We start from the raw sequence: 16,294 nt of genomic DNA, 5'->3' as shown, positions 1-16,294 counted from the left end.
ATGACGTCACTCTACACCCCTGCAAAGATTTATCAGAATTCATTCAAAACTTTCTGAGCTACTGTGTTTGACACGATGACCATGTAAGCACGTGGTCAAAAGCACTGAATCCCCTTACTCATTCTTTACTTTTCCTTTAGCAAAGTCTTTAATCCTAACCCTCATTTCAGCACTTTGCAAAACACATATTAATACAAACTGATGTTTAAACTTCAAGCAGCACATCTGTATTTGTGCCCAGGGCTGCAGGTGAGCCTGAAACATGTGCCTGCAACAGATTTCCAGAACATCTTGGTTTCTCTGATAACTAAACACCAAATATCTAAATCTTCTGCTAATCTCTCACTTATAAAAATCCACAATCTAGAGTAACCTGTTAATGAGACTCCAGCTTTCACAGCTCACATCTTGGCTCACCTGATGACGCACATGATTAATAGTGGGTCAACAACCACCTCCTGAGGGGAAACCCCCACTAGGGTTTAGATACTTGAGCCTCTCCGCTTTTTGGTTTTAGAACTGAAGAAACATCTTCAACAAACTTATGTATGTCGCTTTTTCCAAGCTCTTAGGATCAGAGTAGAGTTTCCCCTCCCCGGGAAACAGTTACACGCCTCTGCTCACACATCGTTCACGCAAGCAGAGGAGCCGGCAGCTGAGGTCAAACTGTGTTTACAGATAAACAAGAGGGAAGACCACAGCGACAAAACTCTAAAACACTCATGACATCCACGCATTTTCACCCACTTCACATTCCACTCTCCACACCCACAACGTGCTGCTTTCAGGGGCATCTGGTAAACTTGCACACCCCTGAGCCAAAGTCGCATGCCGTCCCGAACAGCTATGAAGCCTCGGTCACTGCCGAGCGGACATGAACTCCACCTCCTCAACCGTCACGTGTCAGCAAATTAAATCAAACATGTAGTTTCATCTTCCCAAAGTGACCTGCGGTGTGTCCCGCAGTAACTGAAGGCAGAGCGCTCTGCTGACAGCTGACAATAACAAACCTCACACTCGCTCACGCGCACGTGCAGGGCTGGCCCTCTGTCACTGTGGAGACTGTCACAGTGAAACCCCAGAGTGTCAGAGCGCGCGCTGACTCCACAAAACTTTCACTCAAGTCACCACACACAAGACTAAAAACAAACCAACAAACAGCTGAGCCCTTCTGCAGGAGTGAGCGCAGGTGTGAGCTCCGTCAGCTCAACTTAAGCGTCTTCTTTTTTTTCTTTTTTCTTTTTTTTTTATCTCTCTTACTTCTCGGTGGAGGTTTGCTGACCAGCTCTGCGACGTGCCTCTGCAGTCGGACCACTCTGCCCTCCAGCGCGCAGGACCGGTGGCAGATGGACACAAGGTCTCCCTCCAGCTCCTCCAGGATGCTCACCGAGTGCCGGGACAAATCCGAGAGCTGTCGGAGCACCGAGCACAGGGTGAAGCTGCACACGTCCGCCAAGTCCCCGAAAATCTCCCCTTGCTCCTGCTGCTGCTGCAGCCTCTTGCCGTCGGGCTTGCACACATCTTTCGGAAATATCGTGCGTTTACAAAAAGGCATGATTTCTCTCTCCCGCCTCCTCTGATTCCAAAAATATCAAACTCCTCAGACAGTCAAGTTATATCCCCGTTGATCTTCTCCCTCCGGGTGGCGCACAGCCACACGCCACGGATCCTCCGGGAGGTAAAAGTGCGCTGCTGGCTGAGCGGCTCGGAGCGAGTTGCGCGTCGTGCGCCCTCATTGTTTTTGACTGCAAGCGAATTTTTTTTTCTATTTTTTTCAGTGGAGAGGAGAGAGTCGGCTGCTGCGAGGACTGTAGTCAAGATCGGAAGAGTGTGACAGACGAGATTTCCTGTTAAAGCTTCAAAATTAAAGCCCGAATTTACTGCGTTTCTTATCGGGGACTCGCACATATAAAACCCCTGAACCGAATAGTTTTATGCAGCTTCAGCTTCACGTATAGAAACATGGTTCTGTTTTATGAGACCTTTTTGCGCTGTTATCGCCACTTTGTTAGCATTTCTTTTACTCTTTACACCCTTTTAATATTTTCAAACATGCTTTTATTATGAAAAGATTCACCCAGCGTCACATCTTTTTATGTCGGGCTTGACGCAGCGACACAGTGCGCAACAGTCTGGTGTTTCCCTTGGAGGAAACCTGTCTGATGGAGGGAGAGATGAAGAGAGGAGGAGTAGGAGAAGAAGATGGAGGAGGACAGAGAAGGGGATGGATCAGCTCCTTCATGCAGCATCACCGCAACCACCACCACAATGCGCGTGACTGCCTTGTCTGTGCCCACGCGTGCATGTGCAAAATCGAAATAATCGAAGCGAGTGGGAGCTCGTGTCCGAAAACTTTTGCGTTCTTCCTTTCCTCACTTTATGTTTGGGGGAGCTTGCGTGGAGAGGTGTTAAGCTCAGCCACATGCAGCACCTTGCAGACTGTGAGCCAGAACACACCCAGGGTAGTCTTCACTGACTGCAGCCAGGTTTTTAACATGTGGAGCAGAGGTGCCAAACATGAGGCCCGAGGGGACCAGAATTGGCCTGGCAAAGACTCCAATCCGGCCCACTGAAAGGCTTTTGAAAACGTGAAGGAGAGCGTAGATTTTAAACTTTAAATTGTATTATCATAAGTTTTAAGCTTTTCCTGCTGATATCCCCCTGCTGATATACAAAATAATTAAGATAAATCATTAAATAACAGAGACGTTTTAGGTGAATTAACCAAAACATTGTGTTTCATAAAAAACAGGAGAAAGTCTGGGCAGTGAGCTACTAGAACTGTTTCTGTAACTCTACATATTTATTGTGTAGAAAAACTGAGACAAAATGCTTAAAATGCACTTTTTTTCTCTCTTATATTAAGATATCCCAGGGATTAAATGTTTGGTTTAACCTCTGTAAGCAGACTGAGAGGGGAGTTTCAGTGGTAGGAGGCGCTGACTTTGTTTACCTATTAAAATGGCAGCTGAGTGTAGGCATGAAATGTTTTTGGATTGTCCAGTAGCAGTTTTGACATCAATTGGCCCAAAAATGAAGATCAAAATAAGAAGCAAGATTTCTAAACAGAGCCAAACGTGTCAGCGGAGGCTGTGCGGAGTGAAAAACGAGGTCGCTTTAAAGAACTGGGTCTCAAAATGAGGAGGATACAAAAAACTGAGGAACAGAAATTCCCAAGTCAGACCGTCTCACACCCCCCACATCCCCAAATCTTTCTTCTCCATAAGCTGAATACATGTGCAGACCTCCGCTCCAGACCCAGATTTCCAGATGGGGACACAGCAGTGCTCAAACACATTACACATGCCTAACGTCATTTTATCTGAGCCAGCAGGTCGTTACAGTGACAGCTCAGATCACGAGTCCTTTGTTTCAGTCGTCTAGTCTCACAGATGTGAGGACTGATTTTTTAGAGTACCTGGTTTGACACAAACAGTACTTTCTGCGAGGGTCCATTTGTGCCAAAACTATGTTCGTGTGTCAGGATTTTTGGCCGAACTTTAAGAGTTTTTAAATCCACTGAATTTTTTTAATTTTGGAGGCAGGCTGCTTCAGAGAGAGAATCGACCATATATTTTACAGTCTGCAATTCACACTTACCACCATGTCGACTGCTGTAGCATTAAAATCATTTTAACTGACTAGCTCTGATTTGGTGACAAATTGCTAGGAAAAGGCTGCCCAACTTGGAGGAGTTTAGGTGTCTTGCGGTCTTATTGATGAGTGAGGAGAGAGGGCAGCGGGGGACTGACAGCCGCTCCTGCAGTGATGTGGATGCTGAACTGGACCAGCGTGGTGAAGAGAGAGCTGAGTGGAGCTGTGGATTTACCATTTGATCTTTGGCCCTACCCTCACCTTTGGTCACAAGCACTGGGTAGATGGACGGATGGGAAGAGATAAAGGCATGAATAATCATCTCAACTTCAGCCTTTGACACCAGACTTCTGAGTTTTTAAATATCCCCATAATGATAAAACTGTTCTGAACCAGCTGTTTGCAGTGATGATCAAACTGTCAAAAACGACACCCAAGTTTCTGAAATCACACATTCAGGGGCAAAAAACAAAATGTGTTCAGTCAAAACTGAACTGCAGTTGAAAGTCGAAAAGAAAGTCAGTCGACACAGAGTGTAGCTATGGAAACATAATTTTGGCACAAATGGACCTCCATACTAAACTCCATCTGATGCCCGCTGGAGGAGGATGGAGAAGAAAGCTCAGATATTTTCACAGATTTTTCTTTCTGCAGTTCTTTGACATTAATATGAGTCAGTGTAAGCGCCGCCCTGTTACCCATCTAACAAAAACAAGATAAATTCAAATAACCGAGCTGCTGCTGCTGTGCCGTGTGATTAAAAAGTTAAAGATAATTCAACACAGAAACGATGTAGGTGTGTTGGGTTTCTTCTAAAGCGTAGCCCGAGGCCTCATATAGCAAACACAAATATCAGTGGGTGTAGTATTTTAACCCCAGTGGGATCTTAATATTACACCTGCACATCGCCATTTTAACATCAGCAAACAGAACTAAATATACTCCACTTAGGTGGGTGAGTACACCGCCCTGGAATTCCCTAGGAGATTTATATATATATTTGGAGATTTAGCAAAATCTCTGTGACACCCTCAGAGTCTATCAACAGTCCAGCATATCCACCTCACAATCAGACATGTACTATTAAAAGCTTTTTTTATAATTAGTGCACATTGGAGCCATTCTTTACAGAAGGCAAATTAAAAAGTACACAGGGGTGTACTTTTTAATTTGCCTTCTGTTTTCCAGCATTTCCGAGCCCTTATACCACCTTAAGTTCTTGTGAAATTCTCAGGGCTGAAAAAGAAGCTCTGTAACCACAACCAAATTCATTTTACACCCACTCCGAGCGTCGCGCTCTGAAGACAAAATCTGATTTCTGTTCAGTATGATTTTCCTGTAACCCACTTTTGAGCATCAGTATCATGGGATGCATCATAGTTTCAGCAGCAGTTTAATAGTCATGATGTAGAAACAAGGTCTAGAAACAAGCATTGGTTCCCTGCATGTTTGTTCTGTTTTCTGATCATTTACTGGAGAAATATAAAAAACAAACGAGGGGGAAAAAAGCATTTTGCAAGTTTTGCGGATTTCACCGCAGCACACAGCGGGGCTTCCTTTTAACCTTAACTTCAGGCATATCAGTCTGTCCGCTTAGGAAGCAGAAACCACTGCGAGTGAGTCCATTTCAGCTGGTTTGGTGCAAATGAAAGCAAGAACAGGTTCTGCTTTGCACTCTTGCCTCACAGTAAGAAGGGTCGGGGTTTAAACGTGTGTGTTCTTCACACACTCTCTCCGGGTAGTCTGACTTCCTGCCAAAGACATGCATTTGGGTGAAATGGTGATTCTAAATGGCACATAGCTATAAACGGTTTTTTATCATTTTGTATTCGCTTTTCAACAGTCTAGGGTGTCGCTTTATGGCAGCTGGGATATGCTCCAGCTCCTTTATGACCCTGAATTGGATAAAAGGAAGAAAATGGATGGGTTGGAAATGAGAGGCAACAACAGCGCATTGCTCTCTCTGATCTCAGGTTGCACGAGTAGTCCTCTTTCTCCAGGATGGCACATCCCCTCATAAGTACTGGTATGAGAAAGTTAGCTGCGTCTCGAGAGTGTGGAGGAGATACCAGGAGACAGGCTGTTAGTGGAGGAGAGCATAGAAGGGTTTTAAGTATCAGCCTCCTTGAGTGAGCCTTGAAAAGCCATACAAAATGACCTCCAGCAGGTTGCTTTGTATGATTAAACAGACTCAACAAGGGTGGCACGAGGTCCTGACGTCCTTTAGTGGGACCTGCTGCTCACAGCCCACCCAAACACCATGCGGTTAGACGGGGATTCCCAGACAACACTACAACTGCAAATCCACCACCCACTCTCAGGTTCATTTTAAAGACACATGACAGACACGAAACAGTCTGGAGATTGTGCTGCCTGTGACATCATCAACCAAAACTTCTCTTGGATATAATAAAACTGGAGTAATAAAGTGGCACGGAGCTCCAGGAAAACACACGCGGCATGGAAAGAAGCTGACTTCCCCTCACGCTGTCATGGGCGTGAGCCTCTCCTTGGGGCTAGATGGACACTTTCCACTGCAGGGTGATACTTTTAGCAGTTGTAGCTCAGTGGAAACAAAACCCGTCGCCCACAAAACTGTTCATGAGGAGGTTTGTAGTGACCGAATCATGATTTTTGGAGCAAGACAGCGCCATTATATTCAAGAGAAGGCAAACATCTCTGCAGCTCAGATCTCCAAAACATGATGGTGTAGATAGTGTGAAAAGCCAGAAGACTTATTCATTTGCGTGATCTGACGCTTCAGCTATGGCCCCGTTTTCACCAGTTTCCCACGAGTGTGACCCGAGGTCAGAACTTCCACATAGGAAAAGGAGTAGGTTACTCATCAGATGGCTTTACACAACACAGGCATGAGATCCTGATCTGAAAGAGGGGGGCGTGTCTTTTCCTGCCCTTTTTCATCGCCTCTGAACACAACCCGAGCGCGAGCCAAGCCTCTCTGGTCAGCCAACATCATCATCTTCACAAAGCGGATTCCTCTACCCCGCCGCAGAGTGACAAGAGGAGTGCAGAGAGAAGAAAAAAACAAACAAAAGTGGTCAGAGTATCCCTTTAAGAAATCGCATCTTTGCAGGAGCCTCTCGGGCACATGATGTGGCCCCCTGGACTCTGAGGGAGAAGGGCGGAGGGGACTTTCAGCTCCATCTCTGCCTCTCTGGAGCCGTTTTCTTTTCTTTTTTCTTCTTCTTCCTTTTTGCTTCGCAGTTGTTTTCCCCCAGCCAGCTGCTCGCATCCTCTGCCGTAAATCTTGCAGTTTATAATTTGTCCTCCGTTCACCTCCTCTCATCGCAAGTTGAGGGTTTATTTCCAAAATGAGATTTGCAGAATTCAATACTCACTGTGATTAATTTGAGAATTGCTTTAATGTGTCTTCTCCCAGTGTTCTGGAGACCTTTTATCCACAATCTGATGCTTCTGCGACCGTGCATAAGCCAGCCGTAATTATGAAGCGTGAGGGGCATGGCTATGGCTGCGCTCTGATTTCCTGTTTGTTTGTCAGTATAATGTGATAATTGCCCATGACTGCAAAGAAAAGTGATGTTTTTCAGCCACTGCATGACAGATGGAAATAACCGCTGTTGCCCATTGGATTGTGGCTGCTGTTGAGAAGCTTCAAGCTTGGAATTTTGTATTAAAGTGGACCTATTATGATTTTCCTTTTTTCTGTCACACATGTGCTGTTACACATGGGTAAAGTTTCAAATAAAGAGTTAAACAAGGGTGCGATCCACAAAGCTCAGGCTTCACACTGCTCTAAACTCTCGGTTTGAGACACATTATCCTACACTTGGCTCTTTACTATGTGATACCCGTGAGTGCAGAAGCCCCGCCCACCTGCTATTTGAACCTTCCGTTTGTGAGGGTCAACCAATCAGAAGAAAGCTGGTTTAACGTGTACTGGAACTGAAAGGCGGCCCAAAGGCTCTATATGAGATAAACAAGGATTATTTTGAACTGTGAATCATGCAAAGCTACTCTTGGAGAGTCCAGAAAGGAAAAATAAAGACAGAGAGACTGAAATTATCATGATGTGAATTTACAGAAGAAACCAAGCAGCCGGCTCGTTAAAGTGTTTTTTCCGTCACAAAGCTGATCACAAACTCGCAGCTTTCACTCCAAGTTGCCATGCCTGTAGTTATCCCTAACTTTTAGCTATATTAACAATTAAATGTAATTATAAACAATAATAATAACAAAATAACAATAATAACATTATTGATTTAGCTCTACAGACAAAAACAGTTTAAACTGGCTGTGAAGATGTTCATTTCACTGCTGAATTCAGGCTTTTTATTATGGGCGTCTATGAGGATTGACTCGCTTTTGAAGTTGGCCTCAAGTGGCCACTAGAGGAACTGCAGATTTTTTAGCATTCACATATTTGCTTCACTTGTCAGTCTAAATTCTACTTCTTCTTCTTCTTCTTCTTCTTCTTCTTGTTTTGGCGCCTCCCCTTAGGAATCGCCGAAGTGGATCATTTCCTTCCGCCTCACTCTCCCCAACCTTGTCATCCTTCACTACATCCATGAGTCTTCTCTGAGGTCTTCCCCTTTTCCTTGTGTCAGTCCGCTCCATCATCAGCATATATCCACTATCCCTCCTCTGCACATATCCAAACCATCTCAGCCTTTCATCTCTGACCTTGTCTCCAAACTGCTCATTTCTAATCCGGTCCATTCTGGTCACCAGTGGAAATCTCAGCAGCTCCTCCTCTTGTGCCACCCTCTCCAAATCATACATCACAGCAGGCCTCACTACCATCCTGTAATCCTTTCCTTTCACTCTTGCTGATGTCCTTCAGTCACAAGTTACTCCCAACTCTCATTTCCACCCACTCCACCCTGCCTGCACTCTTTTCCTCACCTGTCTGTTGCTATGGATGGTTTACGCTGGGTATACTCATCCACCCTTACTACGTCTGCTCCTTGCAGCTTCACTGTGACACCTGTCACTCTCAGATATTTATTCTGTCTTGCTTCTACTGACTTTCATTCCTCTTCTTTGCAGAGAATAACTCCACCTCTCCAGGCTCTCTTTCACCTCCCCTCTACTCTCACTACACACCACACCATCATCTGCAAACATCATGGTCCACATGCCAGTCTGTCCATCACATGCAGACAAGGAGCTCAGAGTGGCTCCCTAATGTAATCCCACCCCCACCTTGAACCCATCTGTCACTCCTACCACACATCTCACCGCTGTCTCACTGTCCTCATGCATGTCCTGCACCGCCCTCACATACTTCTCTGCCACTCCTCAAATGCTTTTTCTCTTCAAACATTAAAAGTGAAACATGTGATTTGAAGGCAGTACACTAGCATGTAGCTTAGCAGCCAAACTGCATCATTTAGCAGGAAATAACCATCTGATCTTTTCTAATTCATAATCTAATTTCCTAATCTCTATAATTGTGAGGCTAATTGCCTCTGTTTCTTCTAAATGAACCATTAGCATTTGAGATCACACACAGCTTTGGCATCATTCTTTGTCTGTATCATGAAACTGTGTTTAAAACCCCCTAAACAAGTGTTAATATGCTGTGTAAACCTCAAATACATGTTTACAACCTGAGTTGCTCATTAACAAGACATCATTAATAATTAATGCCTTAAAAGATGTTTTATGAGCATGAAAGGTTTAACTAAAACCAGCTAAAATGACAGATGTCAGCAGTTTTTTGTGGCTTTTCCAGAATGCAAATATTACTCCAAGATTGACACAGACATCAAAATAAGGTAAATGAATGACAGTGAGGTGAACTCCATCCTTTTTAAGGGCAGCATGTTTCCGAATCTCATTGAACAGCTCCCATCAGGTCGAACATTCCTGCCAGGGGCTCTACCTCTTAGGTAATCCGACTTTTACTCGTCTTATAGTTGCTTGTTTTTTAGAGCTTACAGTCTGTACTGGAACTGTTTTGGTTTGGTGGTCTCATTTTCACTTTCTGCCTCTTTTTTAATGTCAGAAGAGGAAAACTGTTCAGTATTTCACAGTAAAACCAAAGAACTGAGTAAAATAAATACATTCTATGTGTCATTTCTCTTTCTGATCCATGCTATTTATTTTTGCAATCCACCGTGGGACAGAGAGAAAGAGATCAGGTGGTTGGCGTTGGGGTGCAGACTATTGCAAAGTATGTCTGAAATGATCTGTTGCTGAAGCATTTACATTTGGATCCAGGCTGATTTGCTGAAGGAGGTACTTTGCTTTCGTTCTCAGCTGTGTCTCAGCGCTCTTCTCTGCTTTCTCTGGAGCCCAGCGAAAACTCCACCAATGCTCCACCCGAGGTTCAAGAACGCACCCCTCCTCCGCCCTGAAAAAGCACATCTGGTGCTCAGAGCAGCCCCCAGGCCCCTTTTAGCAACCCCTCCCAGACGTGAACTTGGCCTACCTAAATGTTTTTGTTCCTGCAGTCTGAGCTGGTCTTATGGAGAGGGGGATGGAGAGAGGGAAGGAGGAGGAATTTCAACATAAACTGCTTTTTATTGACACAATTGAATACATCAACATGAGAAGCTTATGAGAGACGAGGGATAGTGTGTGTGTGTGTGTGTGTGTGTGTGTGTGTGTGTGTGTGTGTGTGTGTGTGTGTGTGTGTGTGTGTAGGAAGCGAGGCGGAGCAGGAGGGAGTGGCCATCCATATCACTGATCTGTGACCATATCATCTAACCACTTAGTTGCCATTACAAGCAACCTGTCACTTGGTCAATCAGCCAGCTGACTGCTAACTTATTAAACCAGTCAGGGTAAACTAGTCATCAAAAAACCCGCCTTCAGCCCCCTACCTCTACCGTCAACGAGTCATTTGCCCAATCAGCAGACAGCCATTCAGGCAGTCAATCACATGGAAGCAATTGATTAGAAACAGCTGTCTTCACCCACTCCCTCCGCCTCCACTCTCTTCTTCCTCCACCTCCCGCAGAAGACTGAGTTCATTGTTTTAGCAGCTCAGCCCACTTCTGTACTCGCACAAGAAGCACGCTCCGAGGCAGTACCTCCATTACTTTGTCCACGTCTTCTCTGTTTCACGCTGCACATGCTGTACGTTTAACCACAGCGACAGGCTAGTGCTCCAATAGCTGTTGAGAAACGAATCTCAGTGGTTTACAACCTGTAGGTAAAGAAGCTCTGAGATTAATCTGCGAGGGTCACGAGACCATTATATTAATGAGGTTTTTGGACTCTGATTATCTCTAAAAATCACTGAAAAACATTAGTTGAACTACATCCACTGACACTCCAAACAGAATCGTGAAGAAGGGTTTCCTGTAGTATTTACTTTTAAGAGGTCAAAGAATGAAAAGGTTAGACGATTCATGGAAGTAATCAGAAATCCTCTGGTTAAGGACTCAGGCAATGATGATAGACACGCAACTAACTGCTTTCTTTCATGCAGTGAAGGCCACAAACACAGAGGCAAACAAACTGTTCGATGATCTCTCAGTAACTGCTGGTCCCAAAGACACAGAGACTTTAAAACAATGCACCAACTATGCATGCGTCCTATAGGTGGCCTCATAGACGGTATGAAGGACGGATGTATCTACCATGACGTTGATTATTGGTTTCTATAGCCTTGAGTTGAGCGTATCTGCCATCTTGGTGTTCTGAAACCTGGTGCGATGAGCAAGTGGCAGATCTGATAGTAAAACCACACTTTCATTGGCTAAGAACTTGTCTATCACAAGTCCTCAAAATCCATTTAAGGCAGTCATGTGTTGGCTTCAATTTTTAGATCCATTTGGCTTTAGATCCATTTTAATGTGTCGGTACGTTTTGTAAATGTTTGCTACCCTGTTTTAAACCCTTAAAAGACCAGTCTAGTGCAATGCTAGCATGAGTTAGCAGAAGGCTAGCATTTTATATACTGTTTTGTTTCACTTGGAATATATCGCCAATTCTTTATTTGTGAGACATGAAAATAAAATGTACATTTTTATATCTAAAATCAGGTGTAAATCATCAAAATTATTTTGCTCCATTCACTTTTCTTCATCGAGGACTATCTCACAAGCGCCCTCTGCTGCACCCTTTGCTGAACTGCAGCCAATTTCTGTTCAACTGAATTAATAAAAAGTTGAATGGCAAAAACACGTACTTTCATGGATTTTACTTATTTTCTCACACTCGTATCTAGGGTCCATATAAAGAAGCGTTTACTGCAATAAGACCTATTGCCCTGGAGTGGCACTACCTTTCATAAAAATCTTGTCGTTCACAGCTCAGCTACGGTGGTACCCGGGCGATTACCGCCTCTCAAGGCCAAAAATCTAGTGATTCTCAAAGTGTCTTTCCAGCAGAGCCTGGCCGAAGCTTTTTGTGGCTGGTTAGCTCAGACTTCCAGATCGACTCCCCAAAGTCTGCTGACCCTCAGCCCATCACACGCTTTGTAGCCTCTGTTGTTTCTCCCCCTGTTGAATTCTTAAAATATGCTGGGAGAGAGGCTTAGAGCAGACTTTGAGTTCCCATTTAAACATTTAAGAAATGCCCAGTGCTCATAAAGGTTTTGGAAATGGGTAAATTAGTTGCTAGGAAACATCTTTAGCTGCAGGATGTTGAAATACACACCAACTGTGAGCTGTAGCATAATAAATAGCCCAAGTACGACATATGAGACTGTGTTGTTTATTTTAATATACCCATATAAAAGTGAAACTTTGAGGCCTTGTTTTTGTCATTATTTCAAAAACATGTTAAATATTTTGGGTTGAGGCTGCAGGAGTCCCGCTGGTGTCCAAAGTCTTCCCCTTAATGTGCGTGATAGTTAAAGAACAAATAAATACGTTAGAGAAAAGGTCTGCCCAGTGTATTATTTAAGGTAAGAGCAGCTGGATGAGCTGTAAAAGCTGATAATATTAGTAAATGCGTTGTGTGTCAATATCTTTATAGTGGATGCATCCCTGCTGTGTTTCTGTGCAGCTTGTTAGATAATTCAACATGTTGGTTTTCCGGGTGGATGTTTTTCCTCTGCATTTGCTCCACAGCTCACATTCCTTTTCCATTTCCTACCAAATGCACTTCAAAGCCGCTGTGTGACTGTATGTGTGAATCAAATGCGATTGTTGCTCTGCTCTGCAAGGGGATTCAGAACAGGACCGGAGCAAACCATGCGTCTGGCGAGTCTCATGTTTCAAATGTTCAAAGACTGTGTTTGTGCATGCATGTGTGTGTGTGTGTGTGTGTTTGTGCATGCACTTGTTTTTTTTATGAAATCTGGTCCCAGGCATATAAAAATGGGGACAACACTGACACTTTTGATTTGTTGCTAAAGCACAAACCTCAGAAGGTGTTTTAAGTCTGCTGTTTCCTTTCATAGCAATACATTTAAAAAAAAAAAAAAAAAAAGCACCACTTCAAGTCATGTTAAGGTGAAAGTTGAATTTAAACAAGCTGCAATATGAACCCCAGATACTCTCAAGATCGTTCAGGTTGGGCCTTATTTTTACAGCTTTGGCCATGTTTTTATGAGTTATGAATATACTCCATACACCTAATGAATGGCTCTATTGAGAACTCAGTACTTCTGAAATAGGCAGATATATATAATGTTACAAAGTTACACACCGTTCAGCCAAATGATCTAAAACACATTATTTGAAAGGAGAAAAAAAATTGTAACCATATCCAACTACAAATATGTTAAATTACACCAAGTACAGTGTTTACAATAGACACTATTTGCTTTCCAAATCTTTTTGGCTAATAAACTTAATTTAAAGAGTGATCACATCAAAGTACAGTAACTCATTGATGTAAACAATTGCTAAAATGTCTAATTATTACCTCAAGGATAAGCGGAAGCCAATGGATGGATGGATGGATGGATATATATAGATATAAATATATCTGGAGGCGGAGTATATGACGGCAAGGTTGAGGACGGGGTAAATCCTCGGTTTACCCCAGCTGGCTGGGGTTGTGACATGCCCTGTGTTGTTCTGTGAATCCAGGAGGAGGTAGGGGTGGATCGCCTTTTCAGTTGGGCACATTTTTCTCATGTTTTGTTAGTCAGGGAGGTAAGTGATTGTCTTTTGGTTATGTGTCTTTGGGGCTAGGCAAGCAGCTTAACGCAGCTCAGGTCATACAAGCTTTGGTTAGTTTAGTTTTAGTTTATATTAAAATATATTACATATATTAAAATTATAACACGCTAATTTTTTTATGTAACATAAGCTAGCATTAAAGAGATGTTCATTAAGAGCTCCTTTCTGGGGTTTTTTTAGCAACATTTGCAGAAGCATTAGCATTTAGCTCAAAGCTCAGAGTAAATGTTTCTAGGTTAGAAAATGATGTTAACATAAACATGCTAACCTAACAAATTCTAGTGAGTATGATAATAGCATTGATTAATAGCGTTCAGTTCAAGACACAGATTGAAAACATTAATCACAATTAGCAGAAAATATAGTTTCCTTCTACAAAATTTCATATTTAATGACCGCTCAGGAAAAACAATTCAGAATTTTGTTCTAAACAACTAGCTGAGTTGTTGACAGAAAATAGGGTAAAACCATAGCAATTTATAATAATTTGGGATTATTAATGTAAAACTACAGCTTATGTGTCAACTTTTTGCTAACATTTAAAATTATATGGGATATATATTTGGCTTGTTAAAATGTCAAAAATGGTCAAAGTTTGATTATAAACTTCATTTAAAAAGCCAGATGTCACAACAAACGGGTAGACGGGGGAAAAAGGACACCACAAACTTGTTGATAACTATAAAGTATAGCCTGCTTATTGGTGACTTATTTTCCTGATGGGACCTTACTTTATAAAGTAAACATCATATTGCATTGCATAAGAGTCAAAACTAATAACTGATGTTATAAATTCATCAAAAAAAGATTTCCTGAGCTCAAAAATAAAGATAATTTTAGAGGGATCCAAAGGGATCGCCCCCTGCTGGGAAAGGATTTGAATCACTTTTCACGTCCATTTTTTACAGGCTCTGATTTAGGTAAATGCTCAGCTTTACCTAAATCAATGGTATTTTTTAATAGTATACCAATGAAATAAGTCCACTTTAAGTATAAACTGGGTGTAAAGCAGTGAAAAATGTCCATTAACAGTGACATGAAAGCATTGCTGGCTGTCTAAATTCTGTCATTTCCAGATAATGAAGCGACCAGGCTGTTCGTAGTTGCATTTTACAGATATTAGATGTTGAGCAGACCCACTGTCCTCACACACTGTCCTTACTTATGGCTGCCAGCAATGATGGATTACTGTACTGTTCAGTGTGTCAGAGAGCAGACGGTCATGGGAGTGAGCCGTGGCCCTCCGAACACTCCGACACACACGGACACACACATTCCTGCTGTGCGTGTTGTTGTGTGTCGTGTGCTGAAGGGGGCGGGGTTGGAAATCAAAGTCACGGAGGGACGAGGGCAGCAGGGTTGATCTTGTGCTCTTTTACTGCACAAACATACACACACTCGTAGGTGGAATGTGAGGGCCTGAGCAGGTTACATCACACACCAGCACATACACAGTGAGGTGGTGTTTGTCAGGCCAGGTTTCTGCAGTGCGTGAGCAGGCTGCATCCCAGCAGTCACCATATGGACGGGTACTGAAGTCAGAACACAAAGAGAGCGGCGGATGGGATAGGAGAGAAGGGGGTTGGAGCAAAGGACACAGGAATGAAGGGAGGAGGCAAAGTAGGGATTACTGTAAGCGAGGAAATAAGGAAGGAAAGAATGTAAAGGAAGCAGGCTTTTGCTTACAATGAGGAGGAAAGGCAAAGAAGGTTACACGGGATCGAGGAATGATGACACTTGGAAGTTATTTTGGACAAAAGATGGAGGCTGGAAGGATGACAGCAAAGTGGGAAATGAGAAAAGGGACAAGTCAGAAAAGACAGAGGAATATAGAATTAAAGCTGAAGTGAGGAGGGGAAAAGTGGTACTGGGAGCAGATAAGGGAGAAAGAAGGAGGAGAGGGATTGGGAGTATATAAACAGATGGATGAGTGTGAAGGAGAGATCATAGAGGGATTGACAGACGAATACAACATAGAGACTCACATGATCCACGGGGCTTCTTGCAATAAGCCTGTTTGCTCTCACTTTTTTCATGTTTTTAAAAGTAAATGGCATATAATATTCATATATGTGTAAAACCATTCACACACAGTCAGTTTAGAACCACCAATGAATCTAACCTCACACATGTTTTTGGAGTGTGGGAGGAAACCGACGGACCCTGTGGCAACCCACGCAGACACATGGATAACATGCAAACTCCAGACAGCCTGGATTCAAACCCAGGATCTTTTTGCTGTGAGGTGTTGTTGCAAGCCCAAGGCTGCTGGGTACACTGCGGCCAGAAAAGGACGGACATCGTCAGCAGCAATACTCAGGCAGGCTGTCGGGTTTGAATAATGCTCAGTTGGTATGAAGGACCCCAAAGTGTGCCAAGAAAATATCCCTCACACTATTAAACCACCAGCAAGCTGAACTGTTGATGGAAGTCAGGATGGATCCATGCTTTAATCTCATTTACACCAAATTCTGACTCTAACATTTGAATTTTTACAGCATTTTTCCAATCCTCTGTTGTCCATTTTTGGTGAGCCTGCATCAACTAGCTCAGCAAAATTGCAGGTGTGGCACTCATTGTGGTCTTCTGATGCTGTAGCCCATCTGCTTCAACGTTCAACATGCTGCGTGCAT

The 16,294-nt window shown here is 43.2% G+C and overlaps 1 protein-coding gene across 2 annotated transcripts in view; it reads right to left on the bottom strand.

Moving 5' to 3' along the window:
* Positions 1-1,841, bottom strand: part of nhsl2 (NHS-like 2) — a 191,663-nt gene extending 189,822 nt beyond the window's left edge. For both annotated transcript variants that reach the window (XM_026162565.1, XM_026162566.1), the window contains exon 1: positions 1,261-1,841. In XM_026162565.1, the coding sequence (XP_026018350.1) occupies positions 1,261-1,555 (295 nt within the window). In that variant the 5' untranslated portion in view covers positions 1,556-1,841. The remainder of the gene's footprint in view (positions 1-1,260) is intronic.
* Positions 1,842-16,294: the final 14,453 nt, after the last annotated feature.

The sequence above is a fragment of the Astatotilapia calliptera genome, chromosome 3, assembly GCF_900246225.1.
Source record: "Astatotilapia calliptera chromosome 3, fAstCal1.2, whole genome shotgun sequence".
In the NCBI taxonomy this organism is placed as follows: Eukaryota; Metazoa; Chordata; class Actinopteri; order Cichliformes; family Cichlidae; genus Astatotilapia; species Astatotilapia calliptera.
The sequence above is the reverse complement of the archived record's forward strand: the minus strand, read 5'-3'. Positions and strand labels throughout refer to the sequence as shown.